Below are 24687 nucleotides of genomic sequence, written 5' to 3' on the forward strand. Positions count from 1 at the left end.
GTGCCAACTGCAGAAGGCACTTTATGGATTGAAACAAGCGCCTTGACTTTGGCAAAGAGAGCTTGCAAAGGCACTTTATGGACTCAGATTCACAGCATGTGCAAGTGATTATAGCGTATATTGCAATCAAGAGACTGGAATCCTAATTGTCACATATGTGGATGATATGCTCATCATTGGCAAACAAATCACAACAATCCAAAAGCTAAAGAAGGAGCTGATGCAAAAATTCGAAATTGAAGACCTTGGGCCAGCAGCATACTTTGTAGGGGTGAGGATCACACGCACAACAGAGAGGCAGGAACAATTTCCCTCTGTCAAGATGCATACGTCACAAAGATTCTACACCGCTATGGCATGGAGAATTGCAAGGCAGTGGACACACCTGTGGCTACAGGAGCTGTAGAAGTCATGATCCCATTTGAAGGCAAGGCTTCACACGCAGAAATTGAACTCTATGGATTGAAGATTGGATTGCTCATGTACCTCGCTGTCCAGACTCGACCAGATATCTCATATGGAGTCTCTGTTCTGTCCTCCTCACCAATCCTTCGCCAGCTCACATGAAAGCAGCAGATCGAATCCTTCACTACTTACAAGGCACAAAGATGCTTGGAATCGAATATGGCATGCAAGGCGATACGCAGCTCCATGGATACAGTGATCATACACCTGATTGCTGCATTGTGGAATAGTCTAAGCTACAACCCTTTGGCTCTGTTTCCTAAGACAGTGTGTTGTCTTAGTAAAATCATCCCTTCCTTGGGTGGCTAGATTCTCACATCTGGTGCACCCACCATTACACTATACGCAACATATGCAGATAAAAGATATTTTCAACATAGATGAAACTAGGCTCTTTCAGAAGATGACACCAACTCGAACGCTAGCTACTGAAGCTTCGAGTAGGGGAAAGAAATCCAAAGATAGGATTACTCTCGCATTTACGACAAATTCGACTAGAACTGAGAAGCTATATATGGGTTGTGGGAAAGTCGAAGAATCCTCGATGTTTTAAAAATATTAATGTTAAGCGCATGCGGATTCAATATCGATACAATGAGACAAAATGGATGACAGGGTTAATTATGAAAGAATACCTAGACTGGTTAAATGAGAAAATGAAGCATCGCAAGATACTGTTATTACTTGATAACTTCTCTAGACATGAAGTCGGAGTTGAACTTGTTAGTGGATTACAAGGTTTGTCGAATGTTCGAATTGCTTGGCTTCTACCAAATACAACATCTCATTGGCAACCTCTTGATTAGGGAATAATTGCAAGCTTCAAACTTAGGTATCGAAAACAATGGATTAATTACATGTGCGCTTGCTCGAGGCTAATAAGAACCCTAATAAAACAGTTAATATTCTAAAGGTGATACAGTGGAGTCGACTTACGTAGGAAGCACTTAAAGCACCAAAAATCCAGAAGTGTTGGTGGCGATCGACTCTCATAAAAAAACCAGAAAATATGGATATGCGTCAAGATAATACTGCTGAGGTCGAGGAACTAGGAATGGAAGTTGCGAGGCTACCAGTGTTCGGCACGGATACCAATATACCCGTGGTATCCGGGTATATCCTCGAGTATATACCTACCCGGCGATATTTTAGGAGTATCCGGCGTATCCGGATACTCTCGAGTATATATCCGGATACATGCCAAGAATAGCCAAGCGCAGCCAAGACCTCTTTTTTCCAACGTCGTGAGATCTATATTGATGCTGTATAAAGTGATAATTATCCTCAGAATGAGCGACTCGTCGTTATCAGATATACCAACGGAGCCTGAGGGCTATAATAGCTATGATACTCATAATGAGCCAAGTCTGCCAACGCTGCCGCCCCCTATTCATATTCAACAGGATATTAATCCTACACCGCTCCGGCTTCAGCCTCCAGGACGAATGCTGCCACCAACGTCATCAGTACTATTTACGAAGCTATTATATTCGCGATTGATACTTGATAGTAACCCACCTACAGTCAAAGTAACTTGCTTACAACCAGGCTGCGGATATTCACCTACTCCGCAGCTATTAAGTCAGACTTCAACCGGTAATCTTTGGAAGCACTATACGCAGAAGCATCCAACAGTAGCATATACAATGAAAGGTCATACAATTACGCCGTCAAGCCCATCAAGTAGTGCATCGTCATTTTTTGAGCCACGGCCGCGGAACCCGCAAGTCCAGCCCGCTCAAGCTCAAGCATCAAATAGTAGAGCGAAATACCGAGAGTTATTACTCTCATTCGTTGTATCAAATAACCTCTCCTTACGACTTATTGAGAGCTATTCGTTCCATCAATTAGTACAGTTCTTAAGCCCAAGTACTCTATCGATATCGTCGCGAACACTACACCGAGAGCTACAGCGGCAATTCTCATATCACCGAGGATTGCTACAATTAGAACTCCAGGCTCATATTACCTATGGCGGCCGGATATCTATTACAACAGATGCATGGACTGCACGGAACTATACAGAGTACGCTGCTGTCACAGGCCATTGGATTAATGAGAAGTGGCAGCACCGGTGCGTATTACTTGATGTAATCCACCTTCAAGAGCCAATTCATAGCGGCGAATATCTCGCTCAAGAGTTAGCTGCAGTAACAGATAGCTTCGAAATTACAGGTGCTATATTTACTTGTACGCGGGATAATGCCTCAGCGAATACTGTGATGCTTTCAGAATATGAGAAAATAGCCAGTAAGCAGCAGACGACTATTCAACAGCCATGGACGTTTACTGTAAAGGAAGGGGACGTTCGGTGTATTGCTCATATTATCAATCTTGCAGTTCAAGCTACTCTAAAGAGCTTGAAAGCTAGCCCGGATACAGAAACAGAAGCGTACTGGTGTCAGCAAGGGCTTGCCCGGATTCCGCAGCATATTGATAACTCTTCTACTGAAGTATCAGCTACGCTTGAGAAGCTCCGAAGGCATATTTATGTCTTTCGAAACCGAAGAGCATGGAAGGATGCTTTACAGAAGCAGATACAAGCTGCAGGCCAGAAGCCACGCCAGCTATCACTTGATATGCCTATACGCTGGAATTCAACGTACTATATGCTTGAAACAGCTATAAAGCTTCGAATACCAATTACTGCAGTATGCTCTACGCAGAAGCTTGATATCAGTATGAAGGATATTGCGTTAACAAGCAACGATTGGGCTATTATCGAAGCTCTTGAACGATTATTCTTAGTATTCTTAAAGCCGTCAAGACGGCTACAAAGCGATTCATATCCAACGCTCAACTTTACAATTCCTCTTTACTTAAAGATGATAAATAAGGTCACATTACTACAAGAAGAGCTTGGTAGAAGCTCTACGATCGGAGTAGCTTGTGGAGCTGCGCTTCAAAAGCTTAATGAGTATTATACTCTTACAACGAATCGGCAATGTAAGCACTCAGCTGTTGCTACAATTTGCGACCCACGAATGAATCATACAGTATTTAAGAAGATATATCCAAATGCTATAGACGATACACGAAGATTACGAGCAAGAGCGCAGTTCGAAGACGTTTGTAGAACGTACCAAAAGCGAGAGTATCACCTTGATATGGAGCGAATTACTCACGAAACAGCTCTTGCAGAAGCAATAGGTGCTACTGCTACAATAGATCAAGAACCTGATTCTGACGAAGATCTATTTGCGTCAGAAGGCTTGGCTTTTCAAGAGCCAGAATGGAGGCGCTGGATGCTTGAACCACGGCCCGGTGAGCATACTGATATTCTCAAATATTGGTGCGCAAAGCAATACCAATATCCAGTTATTGCCCGTATTGCTCGTGATCATCTAGCTATTCCAGCAACATCTGCAGCATCGGAACGAGTATTTAGTAATGGTAGTGATATTATTACAAAGAAGCGGAATAGGTTATCACCGCCAACTATTAGATATTTACTTTGCTTACGGAATTGGGGTAAAATACGGGAGGCTGATAGCGACGGCGATGATGCTGACGATGAAGCACCTGAATAGGGACTCGCAGAAAGGGGGGGTCTCACGGAAAGGGGGCTCGCGGAAAGGGGTTTACTACTATTATCAAAAGCTTCATTCTTTTTTATATACGCTATTCTATTTTTATATACAATATTCAGCCTCATGTATCCGGATATATACCCTACCCTACCCGTCAGATCGTCGCCGGGTATATACCCTACCCGTGAGCTTCACGGATACTACCCGGATATGTATCCGCCGAACACTGGAGGCTACTAGGAGATGTCATGCCAATTGCAGATTTTCTCAACCCTATAGGCAAAGAGATAGTTGACAGAGATGAAGATATTTTCGAAGCTATAGTACAGAGATACACTATTACAGAGGAGGATGGGATTGCAGACAGGGACGAGGAAGGGGGAGAGGAAGAGATCCGACCATCACTTGCAATCTCCCCCTTCCTCGTCCCTGTCTGCAATCCCATCCTCCTCTGTAATAGTGTATCTCTGTACTATAGCTTCGAAAATACCCTTTAATTATTTGCTTCCCTCGCTAAAGATGGAGGTCGGATTTCAGTAATAAAGGCATTAGAACAGATTGGCAAGGATATCTCGCAAGAGAAAGTCGCGAAGAGTACCTAACGTTTACTAGATGGCTGGGTGTCAAAGTAGCATACAATTTTTTTTTTTTTACATATATTCCTGAGATTTCCGTGAACCTCCACATAAGGATAACCTCGCTATAGGGATGCCACACCCGGTCCCGAGGGCATCCCTATATCCAGGTTCAACTGTAGCAGTGATTTAGCCGTAAGTGTCCAACATTGCCCGGGAATAACCCAGGGTTTTAAGATTTGGACAGAAAAATAAATGCGGAGAAGAATTAATAATTTATGTGTTATGGCGGCCTCACCACACACAGAATTTTTCCTCGTAGAGCAACAATATCACAGGGGCATGTTGCCTCCCTTATTGGACCTCGTCCAGTCTCTCGCCATCCGCTGGTGCGCCGTCCTCCTCAATTCCCTTCCACTACCATCCTTTCGTTCCCCGCCCTCATCCGCATCCCTAACCTATGTACCGAAGGCGCTCTCTTTGCTCAAACTCTTCAGAATCCCGATACAATCTTCGCTCTGCTGTCCTTCTCACGCAGCTCTCCACGTACCGACGCTGAAACATTAGATAAATGATCATCGGGTGACGGATCACTGGGTGACGGACCATTGGAGGGATCATTAAGTGACGGACCACTATGATTATGAACGTGCATGTCCCTAAGTCTGTAAAATAAATGAATATTCTATGTTTGCTTGGCCCCTCAACCACGATGTCTAAAACCCAGGACTTGTCTTGAAGGGTAACTTTCGATGCAGCCTCGACACAATCTCCGTATAATCCTTCTCGTTCTCTGCGGTGATGAAGCCGTGTCTTACAAAAAAATCAATCATCACTGTTGCACAGCTAGGCTTAAACTCCCCATTCCTCATCGCCTCCTTTACCTCATCAACGCCAAGCAAGTGAAAACTCTGCACGTCGTTGTCGACTGGCTTGAAAACCACGTCCTCGCCTACCTCCAGGTCGTACACATACAGCATTCCCGGATTCATAAGCCCCAGTTCTCCGCCAGCCTTCTCGTCAGATATATTGAACCACGTTACAGTTCCCACAGCCACCGTGTCTCGTCGTACAAGCTCCTCTGATAAAGCGGCCTCTTCACCAGCCTCACGAACAAGGCATTCAAAGGGCATCTCACCCCTTGCCACGCCTCCTGCGACAGTGTTGTCTAGCATGTTCGGCCAGGTGGATTTCTTCGCATTTCTTCGCGGGACCCAGAACTTCATTTCCGAGCTCGTACGTGTGTAAACGGTCATATGTGCCCCTCTTCCCACGATACCGAATAGCGAGCTCGCAGACCGTTCGATACCAATATCGAAACTTGCACCTACAATTGGAAATTGTTCATCGCGCTTCTTCCCCAGTCCAGGAAAAACCTTCTTCTCGCGGGTGAGATCGAGTAGGTCATCAATCGCTTTTTGACACGCTTCTTTCCAGTCATCGAGATCCTGTTTTATCAGATGGACTTCTTTATATGGGGTCGTAATGAGGCGGAAATCGGACGTCCATGGCATGCGTTGAACGATGGAGTCCAGGAGAAAGCCGTGTGGTTGAGGATCGTCGGGAAGGAAGAAAAGCCATAACGACTCTAGCTCTCTGTTGCAGTCATCTGTATGCCATGGTTCGTAGTACGGGAAGCTGAGATTCGAGAAGCACTAGTAAGCCCAAGTTGATAGGGAGATGCGATGTGAGGGCGAATTTACTTATCACACTCGTGGACAACTTCGAGAATGCTCTTCATAGCTGTTGGAAATCAGGTAGGATACCTACTGCGACAGTCTTCGTAGGGAGGATTGAGGATAGAGGGGATCCAATACAGAATGGGTCACAACGCGATGCTTGCGACCTTGCGCTTTTAAGCAGCGCAGTTGTGCTCATGATATGAATACAACATTTTACATCAGCAGGGATACCTGCCGCTAGCCGAGTAGGGCTAGCTACAGGCATCCCTACAGTTACGGAGCTTGCGCTAAGATTAGCCTATAACTTAAGCCTACGCCGATTACAGGACAGCTACACCATAACGCCCCTTAACAGCATTATTTGTGTAGCTGCATCATTAACACTATCATTAGAAATTTTCAAGACAATCCTTTACAATGGTATATACCTCTGTATTCCCTGCATTTTTATCTCACATCTGGTGCACCCACCATTACACCTCTGTAGCACCAAACGCTCGAATACTACGATATGGATATTAGTTAACTTGGTATGGAGATACTCACAAAGTTATCGCTGCAAACACGACACGTGTAGCAACTTGATTCTTGGTAGGCTCGAGCCTGTTAAGGAAGGTAGGCTGCTAGCTACAGTAAGGCTTTCTGTAGTTGACATCTCATACATCTTGTCATACTGACATTCGTTGCACTCAGTTTGCTATCAAACTCAAGAGCAAACTTAGAAATCTCCTCCTCAAACCTACAAGTCACTATACATATTTTGGCTTTTCATACCAACAACAAGAGCAATACTACTCAACGATTGCTACAACCCTCTATGATTCATTACACGTCATTGCTCCTTAGTTACTGGGCCGATATGACCACATAGCATATCTCTACAACCCTCTATGATTCATTACATGACATCACTCCTTAGTTACTGGGCTAATACTACACATGACATATCTCTATCAACTAGAGGCCTAGGAACATGAACGATAGCTCCAAAAGCTTTTACAACCGTCTATGATTCATTACACGTCATCGCTCCTTAGTTACCCACAAGATTGGTTAAGTTATGACATAATTTGTCTATAGGGGTACTCTGACCTTGGACCTCCTTTCACTTCCTATAGGCTAGGAACCTAGGAGATGGTTCTATGGGATTCTCTTACGTTGACTACAGTTACCAAGCCTGGTTAGTCATGGAAAGTCTTGGAAAATGAGAGAACTACACTCCTTTAGCATAAATAGGATTGCCCTTTCCTTAAGAAAGGGCAAGCAGACAATACAGTAAATCAACTATCACATACTTCCACGTCTTTTCCAAGCTTCCAAGCAGTGATCTTGTTACTCCTTGTTTCTGAAAAGTCAGTGAGGTGCTAACCTCTGACTTATCCCTGAGTTCTCAGACTCAACATTTGTTACAACTTGTCTAAACCACTCCACTATATCATACACCTAATTGCTGCGTTGTGGAATAGTCTAAGCTACGACCCTTTGGCTATTTTTCTAAGACAGTGTGTTGTCTTAGTAAAATCATCCCTTCCTTGGGTGGCTAGATTCTCACATCTGGTGCACCCACCATTACACCACCCCAGGAAGGGATGATTTTACTAAGACAACACACTGTCTTAGGAAACAGAGCCAAAGGGTCGTAGCTTAGACTATTCCACAACGCAGCAATCAGGTGTATGATATAGTGGAGTGGTTTAGACAAGTTGTAACAAATGTTGAGTCTGAGAACTCAGGGATAAGTCAGAGGTTAGCACCTCACTGACTTTTCAGAAACAAGGAGTAACAAGATCACTGCTTGGAAGCTTGGAAAAGACGTGGAAGTATGTGATAGTTGATTTACTGTATTGTCTGCTTGCCCTTTCTTAAGGAAAGGGCAATCCTATTTATGCTAAAGGAGTGTAGTTCTCTCATTTTCCAAGACTTTCCATGACTAACCAGGCTTGGTAACTGTAGTCAACGTAAGAGAATCCCATAGAACCATCTCCTAGGTTCCTAGCCTATAGGAAGTGAAAGGAGGTCCAAGGTCAGAGTACCCCTATAGACAAATTATGTCATAACTTAACCAATCTTGTGGGTAACTAAGGAGCGATGACGTGTAATGAATCATAGACGGTTGTAAAAGCTTTTGGAGCTATCGTTCATGTTCCTAGGCCTCTAGTTGATAGAGATATGTCATGTGTAGTATTAGCCCAGTAACTAAGGAGTGATGTCATGTAATGAATCATAGAGGGTTGTAGAGATATGCTATGTGGTCATATCGGCCCAGTAACTAAGGAGCAATGACGTGTAATGAATCATAGAGGGTTGTAGCAATCGTTGAGTAGTATTGCTCTTGTTGTTGGTATGAAAAGCCAAAATATGTATAGTGACTTGAAGGTTTGAGGAGGAGATTTCTAAGTTTGCTCTTGAGTTTGATAGCAAACTGAGTGCAACAAATGTCAGTATGACAGGTGGCTAGATTCTCACATCTGGTGCACCTACATCTCTTTAGAAAGCTCCATATCGACCCATGATACTTATAGCACACTGTTTCGGTGGTTTGGTAGTTCTAAAGGTTAGTTAAACTACATTGATTCTCTCTGCGACCAACTCCTCTTTAGGCACTTCTCGACGCGAACGATGAGAAAGATAGCAACAGGGCGCTAAGGTGGGGTCGTGTATCAATTTGGGAAGCTACAAAATAGTGCTAAAATCACCTGTTTCTACAAGTTGAAAAAAAGCAATGTTAGAGCTGTCATAGGCAGTGATAAACAAATGGTACGCTTTTCTATCATGTATTGCATGTTACTGATTTTACCCTAGGAAACTGCAGTGAGCGAGGCATTGGGCTGCCTTGATGCAACGGATAAGTACTCTCTTAGTCAAGATCATTTTGCAATGAACAAATTTGAGACACCGGAAGATGAATATTTTAGCATTGTGTGCAGGGAGGTCACGGACATGATGGGAAAAGCGCGTGAGCGCATGGAATATTCCTAGCCTGTTGTCACAGTAATTAAACACCTGATTTTCTTAAATTATAACAGTTTTGTCTAAGAAAAGAGAAAGAACTAATGATATTGTGCAATAGATCGAATTCAACCCCTGGCTATATGCCATTCTGCCAACACCTGACTATGGCTTCCTATGAGATATACGAAGCAATATATAAGTCATGCAAGGTCGAAAGTGGGAACGACAGCGACAATATCAATTGTAGATGATTTTTTTTTCTTAGCTTGTACATTGAACCTATAAGGTAAAGTTCATAGGGGATATCACTAGTGCTAATGTTAAAGTGTGCTTGGTAGGTTCAGTGTTGCCCAAGTTGTACTCGCCCTGAGTAGTATTCGGCAAGTCCCCCATACTCTGGTATTTGGATGATATTTATGGGTACTCAGGAACTCGCCGAATACTACTCCGAATACTCCGAATACTGCCAAGCCCTTGGCAGTGAGGGGTAACTGAGCACAGAATAGAATAGATAAATGAAGCTTTCTTCCCTTGCACGTTCTGTATTACTTCCTGACTGTGAAAATGAGTGGCTTGTTTTCTGGTTCTGTATCTAGATCTAGTTCTTTGCTAAAGAGCAGTGTCTTGGTCTGAGTTTCGATTTCTGGTTCTGGAGGTTCTGTTGCTTGAAGGTTTGTGTTGGTGTCTGGTTTGAGGGTTCTGTTGCTCAAAGGTTTGTGCTGGTTTCTGGTTTCTTGCTCAGGATGAGCTAATGAAGAAATGAGATTCAATCTTATGTTACGATGGTCATAGAGGTCATGATGCCAGTCCAGGAAAAGTAATCTAGATTGAATCTAAAGAGAGAAGAAGAAGAAGAAGGAAGGAAGGTGAGGCTATTCCTCATAACATACAGTTGTCTGCTTAGCGGTTGTAACCTTGGTGGCTAAGGCTACACCCGTAATCCCCATAACAACCGTAATCCCCATAACAACCGTAATAACCGTAACAACCGTAACAACCGTAACAACTGTAACAACCGTAACAACTGTAACAACCGTAACAACCGTAACAACCGTAACAACCGTAACAACCGTAACAAGCTGTGAGCTGTAATCGTAACACAGTCAACCAAAAGGAACAGGGCGAAAGCACAGTGGCAGGACTGCTTCTACCGATATTCAGGCCGCGAGTCTGATATTCAAGCAGCAAACGTTATTAATAGTATTGAAGATGAGGATCTAGATACAGAGCAAGCTATGAATATCGATGTAGACTCAGAAGACGAGTTATATGTATCACAAAGCCATCACGATACTGAGCCGGAATGGAAGCGATGGATGAAGGAGCCAACAGTTGGTAGGGACACAGATATTCTCAAGTATTGGCAGAGTAAGCAATACCAATATCCATTGATTGCTTGTATAGCGAAGGACCACCTTCGCTATACAAGCAATCAATGAATTAGCTCAGGGGCACGGTGTCACAGTATATAGAGTAGTTATGGTAGCTACTTTAATCGATAACTATGCATTTTTACTTCTGATTAATTGGGCCTTTCTTATTTTACTATTCTACTGAACCTACCCAGTGTTGCCCGAATACCACTCTGAATACTACTCGAGCATCCTCGAGTAGAATACTCATAATTGAAGCTCGAATACCAGTACTATTATACCCTGAGTAGTACTCGCATATAAAATAGAAATTGATATATACTAATCTAACTCTCATTATCTGCATCATCGCCGCTGTCTTCGTCGTCGCCTTGTGATATAACACCCCAATTCCGTAAGCAAAGTAGATAAATCTCGTGTCTAGTCTTTTCGTTTCTGCTCGAGTTAGAAGACTACGGAATCAAAGTTGAAGAAATAGAAGAACTCTGGACACGTCTTCCCTGCGATACAAATACTCTCGGTCAGCCTCAAAGGGATATACTATGGCAATATTATACATGCTTCATATTGAAGCTCAGATGAATAAACGACCGAAAGATATAAAGGGATCCGACCGAGAAAAGCGTTTCCGACTTCTGAAAAACCAGGCAACCTGGGTACCATGTTGATGCAATGGCGGATGTGGTCTCAAATGGAATTTTGCGAACGATAACGGCTTATTTAAAGGCTTTGGACGTATGCATTGTGAGATACGGAAAGATGGAGATGTCGAGGCGTTGGAAAAGGCCAAAACCAGCTGGATGTCTCATTTAGACACTGTTACTTGAAGCTTCTTAACTTTCACAAAGGTGCTGAATGAAGGGTGGTGTATTACAGCTACCATATAATTTCAACATAGTCATTTGCTAAATTCTAATCGATCTTCAATATCTACCACTTCTGCCTTGCCCCTTATCCCCCTCAATACTGCGGTGGGTATTGTGGTGGTGGCGGATACCCTCCCTGCTGTTGATACCCACCCCCACCAGGTGGCGGCGGAGGGTACCCCCCCTGCGGCGGATACTGTCCGCCCTGATGGCCTTCATCATGTTTCTTTCCGCCCTGCTGTCCGCCATACAACCCCCCCTCATGCGATCTCCCAAAGTGATGCTTCCCCTCCGGCTTCGGCAGGTTCCCTGGCACTGTCCCGCCCTGCTCCGCTCCCGGGAAGCCGCCCGGCGTATGCTGTCCGTACTGCTGATGCGGAGGCTGCTGGCCGTACGCGCCTGGGACTGGGGGCGGGGCACCGTACTGGTGCTGCTCCTGGCCGTAGGGCTGCTGCTGTGGTGGTGGTGGCGGGTACTGTTGCTGCTGCTGGGAGTTGTAGTTTGTGTTTGGTGGAGGACCGCCGTAGGGAGGTTGCTGTTGCTGCTGGCTGCCGTTGTATTTGTTGTCGCTGCCATATTTGTTGTCGCTGCCGTACTTGTTATCGCTGCTGTACTTGTTGTCGCTGCCGTATTTGGAGTCATGTCCCTGGGCGCCGCCGTATGTGGGCGTCGATGATGAACCACCAGGGGTGTACGAAGGAGGCGGTGCTTGTCCCTGGTAACTGCCCTGCTGGTCGCTGCCAGAGTATCCATACCCGCCCTGTCCCTGCTGTCCATGCTACCATAATCGTCAGCACTCACCCCTCGAATCTAATTGATAGATACTCACAGTTCCGCCCATAAGTCCACCAACCCTCCCCATCAGACCTCCTCCGCTGCTGCTTCCCTGTTGCTGATGAGCACCACTGTAATTGCCAGTCTGGTCACCGCTATAATTCCCGCTCTGCTGCTGCGACGACCCTCCATACTGTCCATGGCTCTGGCTCTGGCTCTGGCTCTGGCTCTGGCTCTGACTCTGGCTGCTCTGCTTCCCCCCTCCCAAGAAGCTGCTGGCCATCCCAGCCAGGCCGCCTGACCCTCCACTGCCGCTGCTGCTGCTTTGCTTTCCGCCACCTAGCAGCGACCCGGCGAGGCCAACAAGTCCGCTGCTACCGCTGCTACTGCTTTGTTTCCCACCTCCCAGCAAAGACCCCGCCATCCCGACGAGTCCGCTGCTACCACTACTCTGTTTTCCCGACCCGGATCCCATGGCGTATTTCATGGCCATGCTCTGCTATTCGTTAGCTTCTCTCCCACCGCTTGATGTGCAGCGTTGAGAAGCCAGGGAATACATACCCCCAATCCTCTCTCTCCCTCCGGTCCATCTCCTCCCATGCCTCTCGTGCCCTCTCCGGGCTTCTGCTGCTGTCCAAAGCCCGAATTCGAGCGCTCTTCATGCGGCGTGCTTGAGGAGCCGGCCGTGGGCACATCCCAGCGCGTCTGCCGGGTAGAGAGCTCGACGAAGTAGTATTTCCCCGACTCGGCATCCCACTGGGCGATCCATCCCGCTGGCAGCGCCGGGGGTTCGTGCGAGGGTCCTTCGTTCATTGTTGCGAGTGTTTTTTTATTGAGGCTTCGTTTGTTCGTTTCGTTGGGTTCGTGGGGTACAGTTTCGTGAACTCGGGTCTTGTTAGGGTCCTGATATTATCTGTCGTACGTCACAGGGTCTATCTGTGCAATCGTTCTGAAACCCAAAATCACTCTCTTGATTGATTCTCTAGAAACAAGTCAGGTCAAAAAATCGTAAAGAACCTCCTCTTCAAATAAACGCACAAAATCCCATTTAGACTAGATCCGGCGAGTGAGGGTTGTTGTCTGGTGGAGCGGGAGGAGTGGTCGCAGCCGCGCTAATTGGCGCACACGTAAGAGTCCGTGGGTGGTGGGAGGTGCACAGCCTCATCGCTTACGCCACGGATGCCAAGTTTGGCATCACGTCACGATTGATCATAGCGCCGCGGGTGAGGAAGTAGCAGCAAGGGGAGAAGCTATTAGCTCAATGGCAGGGAGGTGTAAATGGCGCATAAGGGTTCAGCTATGCAGGCCTGGTGCGGGATAGATGGTGCGCGGCTGTGGAGGCTGGAGGGGAGCTGGTGCGGTTTCTCATTCAGCTGTGGCTGCATTTATAATTTTGGGACTTGAACAATGGCCTTGGTCGGGGTGTCTTTATGGTAGGAACTGGCAAAGCAGACGGCTCTCATGGTGTCTAATATATATTTCACTTCCAATAGCCCCCTTGCGTTGAGACGCCAATAGCCGGTAGACACGATGCATAGCGGCTTTGGATACCGGAATGAGAAGAGAGCTCCCGCAAGGCTCCCGCAGGTCGTCGAGTTAAAACAGCCTCACTGAGCGCGTCTCTGTATATATGCTTAGATTCGAGATTGCCCCATTTGATGATGTGAGAGCTAGAAAGCTGCTGAAAATTGTAGTGATGATTCCCCACAATGCCATTTAAATGGCATTTTTCAAGGCAAAGTATGCCCTAGTAAGTGGTGTCTGGCCCTGATACAGTATTATTTCTCATCCTAGCAGGCTTGTGAGGGCGCACATAGCGCTGTGCGCAGATCTCTGCGTTATAAGATGGTCGGCGATAGCAGTGATGTTGTGTGAGATGTAATGGACGTGTTTCCTCGAACAAACTTCCCTGATATCCGCAAAAAAGCAACCCTCCAGTCCAGCTCAGGAAATCTCTCGATAATCCCGCGCGAAGGTGGCTCCATGGTACGCTTCTACATTGAGCTGCCATCCGGAACCAGCCAAGGACGTCCAACTCTCTGACCTGCACTCTACTGCATCGCGAATTTTCCATTCCTACCAGGTTGAAATCGCCGAAACTTTCTGGTGGTCAGCCTACGCTATTGGCCAGCGCCAGGCAGATTTCTTCGCCAAGGACAATCGCGTCTTCCTCACTGGCGACGCCTGCCATACGCATTCACCAAAAGCAGGGCAGGGTATGAACAAAAGTTTACAAGATGGATACAACATTGGTTGGAAGCTTGCGCAGGTCCTAAAAGGCCAATCCCCGCCAGAACTTCTTGAGACGTACGTCCAGGAGCGTCAGAAAGTGGCTGCTGACCTGATTGACTTCGACCGTGCATTTGTAAGGCTTTTAGCTCAAAGGCAGCAAAGGAAGACGGCTTAACCGAGTTTAAAGAGCATTTCATTAAGGCCGGACAGTATACAGCGGGCTTGACTGCAAAATACGGAGACTCGCAGATCACGAATGCAAAGGACAGCATGCAGAGTCTGGCAGCTAATCTCATAGTAGGGATGCGCTTCCCAAGCGCGCAGGTGGTGAGGTTCTGTGATGCAAAAGCGATGCAGCTTGTGAAAGCTTTGCCGTCGGATGGGCTCTGGCGGGTTGTTATCTTGGCAGGAGACATTAGTGAACCTGGTAGTGCCACTAGACTTGTGGAGTTGGGAGCCTATCTTTATTCATCCGGTGGTCCCATTAGATCTCACACGCCTGCTTCTGCAGATATCGACTTCTTCATTGAGCCGATAGCGGTTCTCTCGGGCAAGCGTGTCAACACCGTGCAAGATCAGATCCTGGATTGCTTCTCGCCTATAACTGGGAAGTGGAAGATGCGAGGTTTGTAACCTCCTCTCGAAAATGGGCAGAGCTGACAATGTTTGTATAATAGATTTGCATAAAGTATATTTTGACGATGAGACCTATAATTCAGGACATGGAAAGGTATATGGGTTCTATGGTATTGAGCCAAGCAAGGGCGCGGTGGCAATTGTGAGACCAGATCATTGTCGGTGTTCCCCTTTATTTTTTTCGTTCCTGACTATGTCAGTGCTTGCAAAGGCTCGGCGCTATTGGTAATAGATATTTCAATGATCACGAAGATTGAAAATCACGAGGTTATTGGTAACTTTTTTGGTGGATTCGCTCGGGCGTCGTGATGCAGTTCAACATGTAAAATTTACATCAGCGGTGTTTTAAATTTTGATTTAGTAAAACTATGAAAGAATAAAAGGGGCGCCCAAACCAAGCAGAACAAATCAAATTTTTTTATTTATAACCCGTTTGCACTGCTAATACACCCATTCTGTTCTGGCCAGGCATCGAACAGTCCTTCCTGAATCATTACGTTCCCAAACTTAACCTTGCCTTCCCCATCATGAATGAACCGAATCTCTTTCGAGGCCTGTAACACATAGTCACTGGAGGTCATTGGAAGTGTTGGTGGTAGACAAGTTGTTGATTAGTTGAAGTATATAGGTTACAACTACTGAGAACTATATATATGTGGGTGGGTGCCACGCCAGTGGCTCCCGTGGCTCTGAACCCTGATTCCTGCAACACACCCCTCTGGTGATATTGTAGAAAACATATCAACAGTTAGTAGCACCCCTAGTTCTTCATCCGTAACCTATAATCAGTCCATCTTTGGAAGCTGTTTAAGCTTGATCAGCTCAATGAATCTCTGATGATCCATCATTGATAGTGGCTTCGTCAGTCCATCTGCAGCCATTTCCTTTGTATACACATAATATAGATCAACAAGGTTTTCCTTCACTTGATTTCGGATGTAGTGGTATTTGATGTTGATGTGCTTCGTTCGCTGATGAAACTCTGGATTCTCTGCAAGTGCAAGAGCTCCTTGGTTGTCGCCGATGATTTCCGTTGTGAGTGCATCCTTCTTCTTATATCCAAGCTCCTTGAATACCTGTCGAAGCCATGCTCCTTCCTGTGCAGCCTTAAACATAGCCACGTATTCAGCTTCAGTAGTCGCAACTGCAACGGTTGGCTGTCTCTTCGAAATGCTCACAATGACGCCTCCACAGAAAAGGTAGACGCATCCTGTGTGAGACTTGCGCTCGCTTCTGTCGCCTGCGAAGTCTGCATCGACGTATCCTCTTAATGCCATAGCCTCATCATCCTTCCAATCGCCTCCATAACAGATGCACAGATGAATAGAGCCTGCAAGATACTGCAGACAGCGACGAGCAGCTGCGATATGCTGTGGCGAGGGGTTTGCGAGAAAACGAGATAGAACGGACGTGCAATAGTTGATATCCGGTCGAGTGTTCGTGGCTAGATACATTAGAGATCCAACCATAGACTGATACAGCTTGATTTCGTGAGCTGTAGCTTTGTCTTTGTACGGAGTCATGAGAATTTCCCATCCTTGGGCACAAGGCGTCTTCACCGTGTGTGTGGCAATTCGTCATTCCAAAACGGCTGATCTTTTGAGTATATGCATCCTGTCCAAGGTAGATCTCTCGCTTCTTTCTATCTCGATGAATGCGGACTCCAAGGAAGTATTGTGCAGGACCGAGTTCTTCAATTGTGAACTTTGTCTGCAACTCATATTTCAACTTACTTAAGTCCTCATTATCTTTGCCAATAATGAGGCAGTCATCAACATAAGTGACAATGATGATCTTTGTGTCCTTGTTAATGAAGATGCATTGGTCTGTTTCGAATGGTTCAAATCCAAGAGATTGGAGTGCTTTGCGAAGCTTTTTCTGCCAGAGACGTGGTGACTGCTTGAGACCGTAAAGTGCACGTGATAGCTTGCACACATCCTCCTTTGAAAGCTTGACACCATTCTCACACCATCCAGGAGGCAATTCGACATATACCTTGTTACGATATCAAGTGCGCCTTGCAGCTCGAGTGGGGGTTCAGGGGTGTGGGGAGCTTTCCGGGGTTGGAGCGAAGTTTTCAGTTGTGGAGTGAATTCTCAGAACTAGTCTCGCTAAAGAGAATTCACTCCACAACAACATAGCTGTATATAGATCGAGCCACAGCTCGAGTGCTCCTCTTCTCTTTCCTTCCTTCTCTAGATTGAGTTTAATTCATAATACCCAACTGGCGCCCTATGCCTTGGTGAACCGTGACATAAAACTCAATCTCTCTTATACCTCTTTTCCTGCTCTTTGAGCTGAACCCTCTTCTGAAATCGAAATCAAAATCCACTCTTTGGAAAACCCAGAACCAGAAACCTTATCCTGAAGTCGATTCCAGGACGATCTTGAGGCAACCCTACAAAGCTGGCTCTCGACAGTCAGCTCGACACACACACACCACCTTTGCAAGTCAGACCTTTTACAACGCTCCCTCAACAAGGATATAACTGTGAGGGAAGTGCGCTACTCTCGAGTGGCTCCTACAGCTGACAACTGCACAATAGGGCCATTGGCAATATGTGTCTCACTTGACGATATGAACCGAAATTGAAATAGCAACTCGCTATGGCTTATACAGCTGAAGAAAAAGCTGCAATGGCAGCTCGAAATGATCCAGAACAAGACCAGGAATCCCTGGCAGAAGGAGCATCAATTCCATGTTTGCAAACTAAACTGATGAACTTCATGATCCTAATTTCAAATCTGAAACCTTTCTTTACATTCTGGGCAAAACAGCTCAAGAGAGACATGAATCTATACTTGCAAATCGACATGAGAAGGCTGAATGGAATGTTGAAACCTTTGACGAATTCCAGAAACTATCTGTCACCAACCAAAAAATGGCATGGACTTTGCACAAGAACATTCTTCAGGACTATTTGGCCTAGCAAAGGACTCGAATTCGATACTGGCTGAAAAGTATGATGCCATTCTCCAGTTACAGGAACTGATCTAGAGCAACGAGCAACAAATCACAGAGCAACAAACGATTCAGAAATATCTTGAAAAGCAAACCCAACAAGCTCTGAAGAATGAACCAGGAAACCACTCTCACAGTCGACTGTCAGCTCGGATTCCAGACCCTCCAATCCTCACAGATGGGATAGAGCCAGCATTTGAAGACTGGGTTGTGAAAATTCGCCTCAAGCTCGAAGCCAACATTGATCATTTTCCAACACCTTGCTTGGGTTTTTGCCCTTACCCGTTCCTTGAGATTTGTTTCCGTACAAGGCATTCGAGCCTGTAGGAGTCGATTTCAATCTTGCCTCATCTGTGAGGTCATCGATAAGAGAGTCGAGAGTGATGCGGTGATCTGGAGACCGAAGGAGTGATCTTTGGCGTTCTGCCCAAGTTGGCCACTTGTTCGCACAAGAAGCTATAAACATAACAGGAAGCCAATCATCATGAGGAGGGCATTGTAGACTCTCAAGTTTGTCGATAGCTTCACGGACAGCGATAATAAACGTGTCAAGCGAAGAGAAATTCTCGTACTTGAGGTGAACATAATCCTGAATTGCATTGTACTTCAGGACTGAACCTGAGCCTTCGTATTGCTGTTGTAGGGCTCTCCACATCTCAAGCGCTGTGTCCTTTGCAGACGCCACTTTTCCTGGAATCGTCTTGCAGTTATATTGGATCGCGAGCTGCATCTGAGCGTCGCCCTTCTCCCAAGCTTCATACTTCCTGAGCTTGTCTCCATCTTTGGCCTCATCATAGTCCTCATGAAATTCATTAATGTATTCTGGCCTCTTGCATCTATCGTTGATGTATTTCGCCAGTCCGTTGCCTCGGGCGATGTTGACGATAAGTTCCTTCCAGTTGGTGTAATTCTCTTCACCCTTGAGCTTCAAATGCTCTGGAAGATGCAGCGAAGTCGTATTCAGACTCACCATAGTTGTAGAAGACATATTGGCTATTGGTGTAGTCGCAGTCGTGTTCGAAATTCAGTTTGAGATGAAGTTCCGAGTTGATCTGTTGGGTCTTCAAAGATCTCAGAAAGTCCTTCTGGCTCGAGCGCAGAGGACATAAAGTGAAATAAACAGTGTGGATATAACTCAAAGAAAGAGAGCCACAATCCTCTTCACCATACTTCAAAACTGTTTGAGGTTGAGGTTGTGTGTCATACTGACATTCGTTGCACTCAGTTTGCTATCAAACTCAAGAGCAAACTTGGAAATCTCCTCCTCAAACCTACAAGTCACTATACATATTTTGGCTTATCACACCAACAACAAGAGCAATACTACTCAACGATTGCTACAACCATCTATGATTCATTACACGTCATTGCTCCTTAGTTACTGGGCCGATATGACCACATAGCATATCTCTACAACCCTCTATGATTCATTACATGACATCACTCATACTACCACATGACATATCTCTACCAACTAGAGGCCTAGGAGCATGAACGATAGCTCTAAAAGCTCCTACGAACCTCTATGATTCATTACATGTCATCGCTCTTTAGTTACCCACAAGATTGGTTAAGTTATGACATAATTTGTCTATAGGGGTACTCTGACCTTGGACCTCCTTTCACTTCCTATAGGCTAGGAACCTAGGAGATGGTTCTATGGGATTCTCTTACGTTGACTACAGTTACCAAGCCTGGTTAGTCATGGAAAGTCTTGGAAAATGAGAGAACTACACTCCTTTAGCATAAATAGGATTGCCCTTTCCTTAAGAAAGGGCAAGCAGACAATACAGTAAATCGACTATCACATACTTCCACGTCTTTTCCAAGCTTCCAAGCATTGATCTTGTTACTCCTTGTTTCTGAAAAGTCAGTGAGGTGTTAACCTCTGACTTACCCCTGAGTTCCCAGACTCAACATTTGTTGCAACTTGTCTGAACCACTTCACTACATCACACACCTGATTGCTGCGTTGTGGAATAGTCTAAGCTACGACCCTTTGGCTCTTTTTCCTAAGACAGTGTGTTGTCTTAGTAAATTCATCCCTTCCTTGGGTGGCTAGATTCTCACATCTGGTGCACCCACCATTACATTGTGGTGCTGTAACGAAAACACTGACTTCAGCGAGTCTGTTGACGGATTGGTGAATTGGACTGCACAAATCAACACTCAATGATAATTCTGATCTTGTAAATACCTTAACAATAGGCTTCCGGGCTCATAACCTGTAACACATAGTCACTGGAGGTCATTGGAAGTGTTGGTGGTAGACAAGTTGTTGATTAGTTCAAGTATATAGGTTACAACTACTGAGAACTATATATGTGGGTGGGTGCCACGCCAGTGGCTCCCGTGGCTCTGAACCCCGATTCCTGCAACATTACTTGTCTTCTTCAGTTTCTTTTCGTTAGTCACACTTTTTTCTACACATTTTACAGCCTATCAAACGAGGCAGGCCTCTATATTTTCTGGCCGCCGCAACCTATACTTTATAATATACTGTTGAATCCTCGGCCCGGAAGCAGGGATCACGGCCCTGATACTGAAGCTGTGTCAGCCAGCTTCGTGATCCTCCGGATCCTGGATCTTCCGATTCTAAAGCTTCGATTCTGAAGCTCCAGGGAACGAACCGAAACCAGGAGGGTTTTAGGATCCGAACCACGAATAGGCACACCCGTAACAGTATATATAGTACTTAGAATAGCTTCAATTATAAAAACATGCATTACAAAATTATCACTTCGGGCCCTACTGCTTCATGACTATATTTTCAGTTTATATTCTCTACCTACTGCCACGGATCCTACGGATATTGTTCCACATATACTCTCCGCGAGCCGCAATTATTTTCTATAATATGGCTCATACGGACCTCTCAACTCGTTGCCAAATGCCAACTCTGGGCATACAGCCGACTATTTTCTGCTCCGCAGCATTCCATCGCCACTTGCAAAGGGCAGCAGTCCGAGGCTGCTTATTTTAAATTGGCCATTACTGCCACCCTCTCTTCTACCCCCGTGCAGACTGAAAGACCATCATCGACATTGGCACCTAACACGGCTGAATCTAATAATGCTGGGATGTCCTCAACTGTTACTCAGCACGAAAGACCATCAACAACATTAGCAACTGACACTCCTGAATTCAGCAACCCTAGCTTGTCTTCTACTACGGGTCATATTGGAGGACCGTCGGCACCCGACACACCTGAACCTCAAAACTCTAGCACAGACAAACAAGTTGGTCTTAAAGCGGTCTACCAGTGGGAGGGTTCTTACTGATTCTGCTAATAGCTTGGTTGGTTCGGCGTTGGTGGCGATGGCGGCGCAGACGACACAAACGACGTTTGAGTGCTAGTAATGGGCGCCTTGATGGGAATGGACGCGTTGATGGCAATACTGGCGATGGACGTGTCGAGGATATAAGAGAGCAAAAGGTCCAAGAAGATTTAAACGCCGTATTTAAATGTTCCTGGATCTTTTGCTTGTAGCATTGTATGACCTCAACTACGTCAAGCTCGGCTGAATTTGGCATGTGCCAACTTGGGCGCTAATTACTGCCGGCGCTATACCTAGCGCCTAGCGCCCAAATTGCCCCCCCACGCCGCATCAGTCACCGCCTCAGCCAGGTACCTTCGTACCTCTGAATGACCAAATCCATGTCCGGACCTGTTATCGCGGGTTTAGCTCTTGGAATCGTAGCACCACCCAAGGCCGCCCAACCCTCCAACAACTCTCCAAATCCAACACCACCGACATCACGACCCTCTCTACTCCTGCTGCTCTTCCTCAGACGAGAAGAAGCATATATATCGATAATTTCTTTCTTGTTGTGTTATTTGCCTTCGCTGAGGCCTCGAAACTCGAAACCCGGCGTGGTAATCGCTGCCTTTGTCAGATCAGACAAACGGATCATCACTTCACCAGGTCGACGACACCGTCTACGCTCCGGACCCAGTGGCCCCAACGATAACATCCCAGGCAGCAAGAGGCTGACCTGAAGCGGCCATAGTCGACAAAACCCAACAACTGTCGCAACCAACACACACCTTCCAAGATGTTCTCGGAATGTAAGCTGCCTGCCACCCACCATTCCTCTCCCTCCTCGCCACAAACAACCTGCTAACTCCATCCACCCACAGACGCCTCTCGTTTCCTCGCCCAGTCTCAGTCTCGAATCTCCAGCTTCGTCCAACCCCCCGAAAGCGACGCCGGTTCGGTCGCCCCATCCCGCTCACGTCGCTCCTCCCGCCCTCTCGCCAGCACAGGACATGCATACGCCGGACGCTCAGCGTTGGGGAACCCATATCAAGGCGGAGGTGGGGGACAGCTGAGCGGGTTCCCGTTTGCGTCGCGGCTGTCGGCGGCGCCAGATGCGCCGCTGTTTCACAGTGCGCTGGATGAGTTCAGGGAAGAGTATGACGAGGAGGAGAGGGAGAGGGATTTAGCGGACTTTTATGCGTTGCAGAGGTCGAGGAGGGTGGTGGGAGCGAGGATGGAGGAGAGTGAGGAGACGGAGCGGGAGGGTGGGAGTACGGTGGAGTTCAGCAGGGAGGAGGATATGGGCGTGGGGAGAGGGAGAGGTATTAAGAGTAGTTGGCATGGAGGGAGGGGGAGCGTGAGAGAGAGGGGTGCGGAACCGGAGACTCTGAGGGAGGTGCCGGAGGGAGTACGTTATGAGGAAAGCCAGAGGCGGACGAATAGCGATGCGAGCAGCAATGAGAGGGGACATATGGTGGATATCGGGCTGGAATCAGCTATCGACGATAACGATCCGCCGGACGACCTGACCTGTGAGGCTGTTGATGACTCTCCACCGGCCTTCCAGCAATTCCGCACGCCTGAGAGCGGCCCTGGGAGGATGCCGGATTCGAAGATCTTTCACGGGAATAGGGATTTGGAAGCTGCCATGATGGATAGCACCCGGCCTCCCAGTGTTGTGTCAACGGTTCCTGCGACGATGGGACCCATGGCAATGGCTGAATTGCCAAAACACGATGTCTTCTGGGGATCACTTTACTTCATCGGACTTGCAGCGCTGTTTTCGACCTTCTTCCTCGTGTTCTTGCACACGTCGACGCCGAGCTCTAAGGTTCCGCTTGGCGATACTATATACACGGCACTTCGGGCGTCATCTCACCTATTGGCAGTCGACACAGTCGTTGCGGTGATCATCTCACTACTTTGGCTGGCACTCCTCCGCTCGTTCGTACGACCGCTAGTCTACATTTTGGTTGTCGCAGTTCCTGTCATCCTCTTCTCCTTCTCTCTCTACCCACTCATCTCCTCCTACAAAGGAGTCGAGCACGGGACCTCTATCCAAGACCGCGCCATGCGTTGGCTCTCTTTTGTCCCCCTCTTCACTGCCATAATCTGGTCCTACACCGTCTTCCAAGGCCGACACTCCCTCCACAAAGCCGTCGGGATCCTCGAATTTTCCTCTCGCATCCTCGCCGCCAACCCCGCACTCCTCACCCTCGGCTTCGCAACCCTCGCCGCCGTCATCCTCTGGACCTGGCTTTGGCTCGCCATGTTCACCCGCGTCTTCCTCGGCGGCCACCTCGTCTCCTCCATCTTCATCATCGACTTCGCCACCTGGTGGCTCGGTGCTTTCTTCGTCCTCATGTACCTCTGGACGCTCTCCGTCCTCAGCGGACTCCAGCGTGTCGCCACCGCCGCCACAGCAAGCCAGTGGTACTTCCACCGCAACGCTGCGCCTGCCCCGTCATCGCGTGACATCGTCCTCGCGGGCCTCACGCACGCCTCAACCACCCAATTCGGCACTATCTGCCTAGCTACCCTCCTCGCGCTCGCTATCCGTCTGCCCGTTCTACTTCTTCCCCGTCGCCTCCTCGCATGCGCATCCCTCTTCGCATATAGCCTCATTCCCTCCCCCGTTGCCTCCCTCACAAACCCGCTCACCCTCACCTACGCCGGCATCCAGTCGCAGCCTCTCGCGCCATCCGCGCGCGCCTTGAGCCACATGACATATCTCGGTCTTCAGGGCCCGACAAGCACCCTGGCGCCACGATCATTCGGAGCTAGGAACCAGGGGAACGCGCCACTACTGCCGTATCGCCTCGCGAAGCTGCTGCTGCACGCGACGCGCTGTATTATGGCTGTTTCGCTAGGATTCGGCGGCTGGGTCGCCACGGCGCGGCAGCTGGAGGTTGCGGGCAGCAATGGAGTAAGGGGCAGCGTGTACGCTTATGTTGTTGGGATGGTAGCGGGGTTTATTGGGTGGGGTGTGCTGGGGGCGATGGAGGGGGTGTTGGCGGGGATTGTGGATGGGGCGGTTGTGTGTTGGGGGATTGAGAGGGGGACGGTGGGGGGGGGGAGGTATTGTCTTGAGGCTGGGTGGTTGTTTGGGGATGGGAGGGAGGAGGAGAGGGAGTAAGATGTTGCCTGGATTTTTTGGTATTGTTGGGAGGGGGGAGGGTCAGGTGTCGTATGCAGGGCGGGAGGGGAGTTGTATATTGAAGTCTGGAGCCTGGCGTAGAAGACGCCACGCATATGGCATTTTCGTTTGGAGATAGAGTAGAGTTTGGAGGGGAAGATTGGCATAGCTTGAGTGAATATTGACTATTGAACCTCAGATTATGGAAGTGTATAGTACAAACAAGCTGTTATATTCGGATATA

The 24687-nt window shown here is 47.2% G+C and overlaps 4 protein-coding genes across 4 annotated transcripts; 2 read left to right on the forward strand and 2 right to left on the reverse strand.

Annotated features, from left to right (window-relative positions):
- Window positions 1-4919: 4919 nt before the first annotated feature.
- On the reverse strand, window positions 4920-6432 carry VC83_00849 (uncharacterized protein). Its single transcript, XM_024464536.1, has 3 exons — window positions 6274-6432; window positions 5177-6208; window positions 4920-5125 (listed from the first exon to the last, which is right to left on the reverse strand). The coding sequence occupies exons 1-2, from the start codon at window positions 6309-6311 to the stop codon at window positions 5287-5289; spliced, it is 960 nt and encodes a 319-aa protein (XP_024327712.1). The 5' UTR covers window positions 6312-6432; the 3' UTR covers window positions 4920-5125; window positions 5177-5286.
- A 4995-nt stretch (window positions 6433-11427) lies between these two features.
- VC83_00850 (uncharacterized protein) lies at window positions 11428-13030 on the reverse strand (the record flags this gene model as incomplete). The annotated part of the gene is made up of 3 exons (XM_024464537.1): window positions 11428-12221; window positions 12273-12713; window positions 12779-13030. 3 exons carry the CDS (start codon window positions 13028-13030, stop codon window positions 11538-11540), a joined length of 1377 nt encoding a protein of 458 aa, XP_024327559.1. The 3' UTR covers window positions 11428-11537.
- A 1689-nt stretch (window positions 13031-14719) lies between these two features.
- VC83_00851 (uncharacterized protein) lies at window positions 14720-15314 on the forward strand (the record flags this gene model as incomplete). The annotated part of the gene is made up of 2 exons (XM_024464538.1): window positions 14720-15074; window positions 15127-15314. 2 exons carry the CDS (start codon window positions 14720-14722, stop codon window positions 15312-15314), a joined length of 543 nt encoding a protein of 180 aa, XP_024327560.1.
- Window positions 15315-20810: 5496 nt separating this feature from the next.
- VC83_00852 (uncharacterized protein) lies at window positions 20811-24443 on the forward strand (the record flags this gene model as incomplete). The annotated part of the gene is made up of 2 exons (XM_024464539.1): window positions 20811-22116; window positions 22189-24443. The coding sequence occupies exons 1-2, from the start codon at window positions 22104-22106 to the stop codon at window positions 24441-24443; spliced, it is 2268 nt and encodes a 755-aa protein (XP_024328024.1). The 5' UTR covers window positions 20811-22103.
- Window positions 24444-24687: the final 244 nt, after the last annotated feature.

Source organism: Pseudogymnoascus destructans (genome assembly GCF_001641265.1).
Source record: "Pseudogymnoascus destructans isolate 20631-21 unplaced genomic scaffold scaffold_2, whole genome shotgun sequence".
NCBI lineage: Eukaryota > Fungi > Ascomycota > Leotiomycetes > Thelebolales > Thelebolaceae > Pseudogymnoascus > Pseudogymnoascus destructans.